Source organism: Lipotes vexillifer, unplaced genomic scaffold, assembly GCF_000442215.2.
Source record: "Lipotes vexillifer unplaced genomic scaffold, Lipotes_vexillifer_v1.1 scaffold1223, whole genome shotgun sequence".
NCBI lineage: Eukaryota > Metazoa > Chordata > Mammalia > Artiodactyla > Lipotidae > Lipotes > Lipotes vexillifer.
Genome location: NW_006795957.1, coordinates 959,557 through 970,668, shown reverse-complemented (window position 1 = coordinate 970,668; position 11,112 = coordinate 959,557). Strand labels below are relative to the sequence as shown.

At 51.9% G+C, this 11,112-nt stretch overlaps 1 protein-coding gene across 1 annotated transcript; it reads right to left on the bottom strand.

The window, feature by feature from the left end:
- Positions 1-1,938: 1,938 nt before the first annotated feature.
- On the bottom strand, positions 1,939-5,449 carry LOC103087792 (leukocyte immunoglobulin-like receptor subfamily A member 6). Its single transcript, XM_007468037.1, has 7 exons — positions 5,416-5,449; positions 5,221-5,256; positions 4,753-5,037; positions 4,303-4,605; positions 3,779-4,075; positions 3,215-3,517; positions 1,939-2,060 (listed from the first exon to the last, which is right to left on the bottom strand). Exons 1-7 carry the CDS (start codon positions 5,447-5,449, stop codon positions 1,939-1,941), a joined length of 1,380 nt encoding a protein of 459 aa, XP_007468099.1.
- Between the last annotated feature and the right edge of the window lie 5,663 nt (positions 5,450-11,112).

The window sequence follows — 11,112 nt, the reverse complement described above, 5'->3', positions numbered from 1 at the left end:
CCCACCCTCCCTATGCCACCCCTCTAGGTGGACACAAAGCACGGAGCTGGTCTCCCTTTGCTATGCGGCTGCTTCCCACTAGCTGTCTGTTTTACGTTTGGTAGTGTGTATATGTGAATATGCCAGATTCTATTTCAGGCGTAGTGATCAGTCTATTCAAAGGTAACTATTTCTCCTCGATTCAGTTTTGGTGGGGGCTGTATGTTCCTAAAACGTGTCCATTTCTTCTAGGTTGTCCAGTTTGTTAGCAAAGAATTGTTTATAGTATTCTCTTATGATTTTTTGTATTTCTCTGGTATCAACTGTTATTTTTCCTCTTTAAATTCTTATTTTGTTTAGTTGGGTCCCACATTGTCTGCTTTTGAATTTGATGTAATGAAGTAAACTCTTATAGTTTTTCTTTACTTATTGACTGTCATGCTTGAAAATTGATCTGTATTATTGTAGCCATTTAACTTTGTGTATTTTTCTGTCATATAAAATTCGGTTGCGTATGTACAACAATCCATTCATTTTTGGTGAGATTTATTTCTGTGGTTTTGCCTAATAGGAACGACCCCTCTGTCAAAGTTCTCCTGGATGTATACTCATGGTTATGTACACATTTTCCTCTAAGTTATGTAACTGTGGGTCAGAGCTGTGTGTCTCTTCCTTTTAACCGATAATTCTTATTTACTCCCCAAATTGACTGAGGCAGTTAGTACACCTACCAGTAATGTATTGGGATTTAAAGTGCTCAGTGTTTTCTCCCACAACTGATACTTCCATTGTTTTCTCTTTTGCATGTCATGGGGACGGACCAGGATGCCAAGGCCTAGGACTAGGATAATTTCATGGAAACCAGGGCATAAAGCTGAAGTGGAAATGATCTACTCGTGATGCTTTACATAAAGGACACGTCTGTGTGTATCGGGGTCATCACTGAGCTGTGCTCCAGCTGGATCAGGCTCAGTTCTTTGGGAAAGACAATTCTACGCATCACTTCCCCACTCTGCTTCAGCGCATTCATACACATACCATGAGGTTGGCCACGAAGAGAGGTTTTTGGTTTTTTTTTTTCTGTGGTACGCGGGCCTCACTGTTGTGGCCTCTCCCGTTGTGGAGCACAGGCTCCGGATGCGCAGGCTCAGCGGCCATGGCTCATGGGCCCAGCCGCTCCGCGGCATGTGGGATCCTCCCAGACCGGGGCACGAACCCATGTCCCCTGCATCGGCAGGCGGACTCCCAACCACTGGGCCACCAGGGAAGCCCGAAGAGAGTATTTGCACTAAAGAAAGAGACAAATGCCACACATCTGGGCTTTGTACAAAATGATAAATTCCTAAGCCCTTTTAGCAGCACAGCAGCTGGCTGTCACTTCAAACGCCACGGTGTTCCTTCACACTAATGGTGTTTCTGGAGAAACTATACCAGGTGTCATCTGACGAGGAGAGAAGGGCTTGAGGGGTCCAGAGAGAGTTTTAGGGAAGAGTTTTGGATTTATCTGTTCGAAACAGGACCCCAAGTTCACCCATTTATTCAGTGACTTTAACGATGTTCTGTTTCTGACTGAAGGGATGGAGGTCAATAGCACACAGCAGCCAATGTGGAAATTAAAAATAAACAAATGTATTATATGAAAGTGGGCCAGAGCATGAAGGTGTGTAAGGTGTGTACACAGAACGGCCATGTGGGATGTGCCTCACGTCACAGGGGTGAGAGGGGACGGGGCAGTCAGGGAGAGTCATCACTGGTGGGGAGGGAAGGCACCATGGTAACCGAGGCCCAGTCCTCCACAGGGACTCCCGGACCTTCTCCTGCACCCACACCATGTCTCTCCCTCCCTGGTCAGACAGTTCACACAACACGTGCTGCAGATTCTCTTCCAGAACCTCCTGGGCACATAAGGTCATGTCCAGGGCCCCACCACTCGGGACAGTGCACGGTTCCCTCTTGTGTTCAGCTCCTGGCTGCATCTTGGGCTCCTCCGTGGCCGTGTTGAGCCTGAAAGAGCAGAATCCCGAGGCCCAGCAGGATTGAGCCGGCCATGCCCATCCGGATGAGATTCTCCACTGTGTAGTCTTGGGGGTGTGAGGGTAGGAATTCTGGACAAGAGATCACAAGGTCAGAGCAGATCCCAGTCACTCCTGAATCCTGGATGTCCACCCAGCGTACTGGTTCCTTTTGTTCTGTCCTCGACAGGACAGAAACTCGGAGCCCAGCCCCATAACTGAGGATTTCTTTTACTAATCACTGCTGGCGTCTGACTTGTTTTGTGGCGGGTGGATGGTGTCAGCTGCTCACGAGAATCGTAAAGTGAGGGTGTGAGTGCGGAGTTGGGGAGACACGAGCCCTTCTCCTGGGTTCTGTGTCCTCCTCTGTGGAGCCCCCTGTGCCCCCTCTCATCTTACTGGCTCATACGTTCCTGAGGACAGGACCCTGAGCTGACTGAGCTCACACAGTACAGACTGTGGGCCCTTCACCTGAACAGGCGTTTCAGCGGGTAACTGACGTGTGACCCAGCCCCGCCCTCCATGGACCCCCCCCTCACCCCACCGCGGGCCTGACTCCACGGTAGGGAGCTGATCCTTAGAGCCTCCTGGGGGTCAGCATGGGGGCTGAGGGGCGGGGGCAGCACCTCCCCAAAACTCGCCGCCAGCCTCTTCCTCTTCCTCAGCATCTCCCTCTTTGCCCCACCCTTCATCCACCCAGCATCAGAGCCCCTGGGTCCCTGGGGTCCCCCTGGATCTTTGCTGGATTCTGGTCCCTTTGGGAGACAGTCCTATCCCCGAGGAGCTGAGGGGCATTAGATCCTCTGAGAGACTCTTCAACTGCCCTGGGGTGGCCAGTGTTCCCCCTGAGCAAAGAGGCCTCAGTGACTCCTCAGTTGTTGAATTGGGGCCTGTCGGTGGGGGGCTGGGGCCCCCTGCGGGTGCTGGGAATGAGGACAGGAAGGGGGTGGGGCTGAGGCTGACCCCGGAGTCCCCACCTCACTAAACTCTTCCCCTCACCTGCCCTGTGTCCTACCCAAGGCCCTCCCACTGCCCACCTGTCACCTCCAGGATCCCAGGTGAGGTGAGAAGGTGTGGGAGGGGATGGGAGGGCCTCTGAGGGGCAGATCCCCCTCTGGGTGACCCTCTGTCACAGCCCCCTCACTCAACCCCAGCCCAGAGTGCTCAGGGGACAGAGCCCTGAGCTGACTTGAGTCTGAAGGGACAGGGTCAGGGTCTCTCACCTGAGACCGCGAGCTCCAGGGGGGCACTGGCGTGTGACAGCAGGTAGGGGTTACTGCTGAGTGAGCTGTAGCACCTGTAGGTCCCATTGTGGGCTGAGGTCACGGGACCCATGGAGAATTCGGCCTGGTAATGCCCACCTCGGTACTTTGATCTAAGACGCAGTGGGGGCTGGGCTGCCCCCTCCTTGGACAGAAGGAAAGTATCCCTTGTGCTCAGTGACTGACACAGCAGGGTCACGTTCTCTCCTGAGGCCACCACGGGGCCCGGCTGCACCGAGAGGGAGGGCGTGTCAGGGAGCCACCCTAGAGAGAGGAAGGGGGTGAGGGGCTGCTCGCCCCCTGGTTCTGAACTGCGACTCAGCAGGGCCTCCCTGAGGCCGCTCATCTCTGTCTGTCTCTGTTTTCTCTGAGTCTCTCCCTCTCCCTGCCCACCCCTGTCTCTCTCTGTCTCTCTCCCTCCCTCCCTGGGGACCCCTCACGCCCGGTCCCAGCATCACCACCTGGGGCTCCCCCGGCAGGGCCTGTGCAGAGTCTGGGTCCCTGACTGACCCGCTGGCTGCTCACCTGCCACCAGGATGTCCAGGGGGTCACTGGGGGCCGACCACTCGGAGGAGAGGTTGTGTCCACCGTAGCATCTGTACCGGCCCGCGTGGGTGTTGGTCACCGGGCGCAGGGGGAAGTCGGCCTGAGAGAGCCCAGGCTGCGGCTGCCGGCCAGGGCGCTGGGGGAGGGCCTGTCCCCCGTCCTGGGACAGAGCGAATCTGTCATAGCCGACGTCAGAGCGACACTGGAGGGTCAGGCTCTGTCCAGAGGCCACGACAGGGCCCTGCGGGGTCAGGAGGGAGGGCTTCCCAGACACACCTGGGGGAAGACCAGCCCTGGGCTGTAGGGGCTGGTTCCTCCCATGAAGCCCCTCCCCCCGTCCTGGTCCCCAGGCCTCACTGTCGCTCACACTCTGTGTCTCTGTCCTGTGCGCCCCGCTCCCCCCTCACCCCACCCTCTCATCTGGGACAATCCTGGGAGAAAAGCATCTAATAATCTGTCTCGTGCCTCAGAAAGTGCGTGAGGCCAGGGTGGGACCTCCTCACCTGGGACCAGGAGCTCCAGGGGGTCGCTGGGGGCCGACCACACCTGGGGGGTGTCCCTGTAAAAGCTGTAGCATCTGAACATCCACCTGTGGCTGGGGGTCACGTGACCCACGGGGAGCAGGGCCTGGGTCTGCCCCTGGGGGCCTCGCTGTGCATCCAGGGTCCAGGAGGACTTGGGTTCTCCTTCCTTAGTCAGAATGAACCGGTCCAGTCCCTCCCATGAGCCACACTGGAGGGTCACGGTCCCTCCCGAGGTCACCACAGGGCTCGGCAGGGCTGAGAGGGTGGGTTTCCCGTGGGCCCCTAGGAGAGAAAGAGGGAGCTTGTGAAATGGGGCTCACACCCCCCTTTCCTCCTCCAGGGCTGGCCTGTGAGAGTGACACACCCCTGAGAGCAGACCCCCTTCCTGAGGGCAGAGCCTGAGGCTGGGGCCCCCGAGTGTCCTCTCACCTGTCACCACCAGCTCCAGGGGGTCACTGCTCTCTGACCAGCCAGTGCGGCTGTGATAGTAACAGTGATATCTCCCTGCGTAGGACTGTGTCATGTGTGAGATTGAGAACTTGCCCTTGTCCCCGGGCTCCAGTTGGGGCTGTCTCTCCCAGGGAGGTGAGCTTCCCTCTTTATCCAAATGGAACTCCCGGGCCCTCAGGGTCCCTTGACACCGGATGGTCACGGGGCTCCCCCAGGGGATCACAGAGCCTGGCTCAGCCCAGATGGTGGGTTTGGGGAGGGTGCCTGGAAGGACATCAGGGGTTGCGTCACAAGACATCCTCACCCCCAGGTCCCCAGCTCTCAGCCCCCAACCTCCCAGACTCCCCCTGCTTCAGCCCAGAACTGCTGTTCCCCACCCCATTGCCTGGGGTGGGGCCCTTGTCCCCATGAGCAGGAGGGAGCTGGGACACCTGGGGACAAACTCACCTGCCTGCACCTGGGTCCTCAGACCCACACTCAGCCCTGGAAGAGAGACCCCTGTGAGAGGTTCGCCCTGAATCCTGAGCAGCGCCTCTCCTACCCGTGAGCCTCCTGAGTCCTGGGGTCTCCTTAAAGAGCAGCCTGGCTGTGGGGAGGGGTCCCTCCCTGGCTGGGGCTTCCCCTCCCCCTCCTCCATCTCACCGAGGCAGAGCAGGGCCGTGAGGCTGGGGGTCATGGCGTCTCGTCCCTGTGGTCCAGGCGGTGCAGATAGAGGAGACCACGGTGCCCTCAGGACGGAGACCCGAGGGTGTGTCCACTGGGAGGCTGGTTCTCCCCGTCACGGGGCTGTCACGTCAGCAGCCCCACAGGAAGGGGAACTGCCCCTCCCCAGGAGCCTGGCTGTCATTCCCATGACAGACCCGGTGTCTTCCTGAGACGCCCCTTCCAGGTGAGGGTGACCCGAGCACGTCCTTCCCTCTCAGAGCCTCCCCGTTGGGTCTCCTTCGTCCTCAGCCGGGTCCATCAGCAGGTCCCTGTGGGGTCCTCACCATGGACAGGGGTCCCCCAGGCCCTGGCGATGCTTCAGGGAGGATGCAGGTTCCTGCTGCACCGCGGAGCTCAGATCAGCAGAGACACACGTTTAACATCTGCCTACAGCTCCGTGGAGGTCAGTGTGGCGGTGAGCACAGAGGAGAAGTTCGGGGAAATAAGGAAGGAAACATGCCTGCTCCCCTGGCCCCAGAGTGTGGCTTTGCTCTGTGTCTCAGCCCCCTTCAGGGACTTCTCCCTTTTTCTTGAAACAGCCTCCACCCCACCTTCCTGGGAGCAAGCCCCTGAGTCGTTCCTTCCTCCTCGGTGCCCTTTGTTCCTTGGCGATCGTCTCCTTATTATATGCTCCTGTCTTCACTTTTATGGGACAGAGAGGTCAGTGCTCTGACTTGGGGGACGAAGCTGATTTAATTTAAGTATTCCTCGTCATCCTCCCCGTGTGCCCTGAGCCCTGAAGTTATGTCTCTGAGCCTCAGTTTCCTCGCCCGCAGCATGTTGTTTGAACCCCACTTTTCAGACAGGTTGTGGGCTCATTGGTGCCAGGACATGGATGGGACCCAATATTGGTTAATTTCTAACCTGTATGAGAGGGTTAAGGTGTCAGACCCCACAGTCAGGGTGGACGACTGATGTGCCCACTCACGACCCCCGTCTGCTCCTGACACTGAGAAATGCTACTTATGGTGGGCTTTTTGTTGTTTATTTATTTATTTATTTTTGGCTGCATTGGGTCTTCGTTGCAGTGCGGGCTTTCTCTGGTTGTGGCAAGTGGGGGCTACTCTTCATTGTGGTGCATGGGCTTCTCATTGCGGTGGCTTCTCTTGTTGCAGAGCACGGGCTCTGGGCGTGCGGGCTTCAGTAGTTGTGGCTCATGGGCTCTAGAGCTCAGGCTCAGTAGTTGTGGTGCATGGGTTTAGTTGCTCCACGGCATGTGGGATCTTCCAGGGCTCAAACCCGTGTCCCCTGCATTGGCAGGCGGATTCTTAACCACTGCGCCACCAGGGAAGTCCCACTGCTTATGCTTTTTATGAAATACATAGGCATGGTCTATTATAGGAGAAGAGAAATGAAAGTTTCCTAAATAGAGAAGGGACCACAACAACAACAAAAAAAAGGTGAAAGCTTAGTGAGTACCAGTGCCTGAGTCCAGCAAGTGGTCATTAGAATAGAGGTTTCCACCTCTGTGTGGAAGGACAAGGACCTCAGGTCCTCACAGGCAGGGAGGGGTCAGGGTTTCAGGTCAAGGTTGGAATCGGTGTTGCCCCTCCACCTTGTTTGTGGCCAGGCACTGGGATATCTCTGCCCACTGATCCAGCCCCGAGGTCAGCACTGAGCTGTGTCCTCTGTGCGGTTGTAAAACAGCTTTAATTCATTATAATTGTACATGGATATCTGTCCCACCTGTGAGTGTGAGGCTCACTTGGGGTCATCCCTGCCAGGTACATGCCTAGTCAGATGCTAAGTTGGACAGAGCAGATGCTGTGGGGCAGGGCAGCTGCAAGAAGTCACCCATTTCATCTCTGAATGTCGGGACAGATCTGGGAGAAACTCTCTATAGAAAATCACGTGTCTGGGAGCTGAGCATTAGGAATGAACATAAAAGATAAATCCTAATACTGAGAAAAAGTGCTAAGAAGACTGTCTACAGAGCTAGTAACTTGTATTATCCTATCCAAGGAGATAGAATACTAGGAATATATGAAACCTTTTAATTTAAGCATATTTACACATCTGAAAAATTAAAGAAGGAAAATAAATTCTGGAAACAGCAAAAGGGATTATGTTGCGGAAGTACATAGGATTTTAGCAATGAATTAGGCAAACACCTTACAGGTAAAAAATAATACTTTCATTAATACACTCAAGATATTCTTTCCATCAAGGAGAAGATACAGCTGAAGAGCCAATTATGAACTTGGAATACAATATTGAGGAGTTTGTTTAGGGTGCAGTACAGAGAGACTGGAATTAGAAAGTTAAGGTAGATGAGGAATAGAAAGAGAGGGGCCCATGGATATTGTGAATTTCAGAATGAAATCAGTGAGGACAATGTCTGCGACAGTATGAAAGGCCAACTGTTGGTCTTTTACAGAGATGTAGCAAGAACTTACAATTGCTAGGGTGCATGTGTCTATACATGAAATGTGTGTTGCTCTTTTGCAGCAAAGGGAAGGAAATTGAAGGGAGAAAATGCCAAAAGATATGGGGAAAATACAGTCAAGGAATTAACTGTCAGTGAGGCATTCTATACTCACCCAAATTATCATTAAGGGGCAAAGGTGAAGGGGTCAGCAGGGGAGAAGTGCATACATATGAGAGACTTGGGCGTGTCCGACCTGCTTGGACTCACATCTCCTATGTTAAACCTTCATGTCAGGCTCAGCGTTTTTCCCACAACTGATTATGCCTGTTTTCTATTTACTTCTAATGTGAATGTACTAGGATTTGGGCATCATAATTCCACTGAAACCGTGGCGTAAGATTGAGGTGGAAATTACTATGACCTACAGAATAGAAGGACCTCAGGGTCATCTGTGAGGTGCCACAGTTGGCTCATACTTGTGAAAGTTGATTCTATTCCCAACTGTGTATCCAGTACATTCAAACTGGCATCCTGAAGTTGGGCATGAAGGGAGTATTTACCAAAGAAACAGATAATGTAAACAAATCAGAACACTGAGAAAAAGTGATGTTTTCATAGAGCTGGTTTGCCAGCACACCACCTGGCTGTCACTTCAAACACCTTGCGCCCATTCATAAATTTATGTATTTATTTATTTATGGCTGCATTGGGTCTTCATTGCTGCACACAGGCTTTCTCTAGTTGCGGCAAGTGGGGGCTACTCTTTGCTGAAGTGCGTGGGCTTCTCATTGCGGTGGTTTCTCTTGTTGCGGAGCATGGGCTGTAGGTGCGTGGGCTTCAGTAGCTGTGGCACTGAGGCTCAGTAGTTGTGGCACACGGGCTTAGTTGCTCCATGGCATGTGGGATCTTCCTGGACCAGGGCTTGAACCCCTGTCCCCTGCATTGGCAGGTGGATTCTTAACCACTGCACCACCAGGGAAGTCCACCTTGTGCTCATTCAAACTGATGGTATTTTGGCAGAAACTCTTCCATGTATCATTTTGAAGGAGAATAAGACTTGAGGGGGTCCAGAGCAGGTTTTCGGAAATGGTTTTGGATTTATGTGTTTTAAACTAGACCTGAATTTCACCCATTTACTCAGTTGCTTAAAACATTCTGGTTCTAGGCTGAAGGGATAGAGGTCAATAGCACACACCAGTGAGTGTGGAAATTAGAAATAAAGCAAAATGTACTACAAGAAAGTGGCAGAGCATGAAGGTGACTTTAGGTGTGGACCAAACCTGTGATGTGGATGTAGCCTCAAATCACAGGAGTAAAAAAAGAAAGGGAGTAGTCAAGAATAATCAGTAATGGTAAGGAGGGAAATTACCACACTTTTAATTACAGAAGAGTCTCTACAGGCAACAACCCAGGCATTTCCTGCATGCCAGCATTTATACCCCTTGAAATTCTCAGCAGACAGTTCCCTCAATTCATACTGCAGATTTTCCTCCCAAACCTCCTGGTCATACAAGGATTGAACTCACCGAATGGTGGGTTTGTTCCCTCTGTGTTTACCTCCTGGCTGCATCTTGGGTTCCTCCGTGGCCGTGTTGAGCCTGAAAGAGCAGAATCCCGAGGCCCAGCAGGACTGAGCCGGCCATGCCCGTCTGGATGAGAGTCTCCACTGTATAATCTTGGTGGTATGAGGCTAGGAACTGTGGAAAAAGAGGTCACAGAGGTCAGAGCAGAACCCAATCACCCTAGGACCCCTACATGTCCACTCAGGTCACCTGCATTCCATTAACAGGTTGTGACCGTCGGAGCCCAGCCCAAAATTGAGAATTTCTGCTACTCATCACTGTTGGCGTCTGACTTATTTTGTGATGAACTGAGAATGTCAGTTACCCCTGAGAACAAAAAAGACAGGGTATGGGTGAGGAGATGCAGAAATGCTTAAGTAATCTCTTTGATCTTGAATGAGTCTCTGGAACTAAACATGCCAGTCCCGGTACCTGGAGGTGAGCATCTCCAGTGTCTCATTTACATCTAATTAGGAGGCAAAGATGAACACGTGGGGTTTCAATTTGTCCTGAAAGGATGCAGACCTGAAGTGTCAGGGGTGCCCTTATGGCCTTAGTTTCCCAAGATGTCACTCCATAGCCGTCCCCAGACTGGTCGCCATCAGCCCAGACCTTCTCTTCTACCCTCAGGTGATGGGGGTGGTGGTTGTGGAGCTGCAGCAGAAGGTCTGGGGAGAGCTCACTCACCTTGACCTGGCCCCATAGGCCCCGACACAGCCCTGGGCCTCTATGTAGAGATAATACATACAACAACTACAACATAAAGGGGTAAGAATAAAGAGACCTATAAATTTGTAAGGTTTCTACATTTCCCTTGAAGAGGCAAAATACTAACTCTTTCTTTACTGTGTAAAGTTAGGTATGTACCTGGTAATCTCTAGAACAGCCACGTCAACAGCAGTCAAAGACTTATAGTTACAGCACCAATAGAGAAATTAAAATGGTATGCGAAAAATATTTTTAAATCCCAGGAAAGGGTAAATAGAAGAACAAGGAAGAGAGGGGACAAAATTAAAAAAAAATAAAATGACAAACCTAAATAACAGTCTTATCAGTAATAATATTATACGTAAATGGGTGAAACACAGCAATTAAAAGAGCTTGTAAGATTGGTTTAAGAAAAAACCACCACCTACACTATGAGGTCCATAAGAAACTCACTTCTTTTTTTTTAAAATAAATTTATTTATTTATTTATTTATTTTTGGCTGTGTTGGGTCTTCATCGCTGTGCACGGGCTTTCTCTAGTTGCGGTGAGCAGGGGCTACTCTCTGTTGTGGTGCGCCGGCTTCTTATTGCGGTGTGTGGGCCTCTTACTGCGGTGGCTTCTCTTGTTGTGGAGCATGGGCTGTAGGTGCGCTGGCTTTAGTAGTTGTGGCGTGAGGGCTCAATAGTTGTGGCGCACGGGCCTAGTTGCACGTGGGATCCTCCCAGACCAGGGATTGAACCCGTGTTCCCTCCATTAGCAGGAGGATTCCCAGCCACTGCACCACCAGGGAAGTCCCAGAAACTCACTTCTAATATAACATGTAAATAGGTAAAAAGTAAAAGAATGAAAAATATGAATGAACCTTGGAAACATTATTCAAAGTGAAATAAGGCTGACACAAAATGTCGCATTTTGTATGATTTCACCTACACGAACAGCCTAGAATAGCCAGATTCCTTAAGGCAGGAATTTTTTTTTTTTTTTTTTTTTTTTTT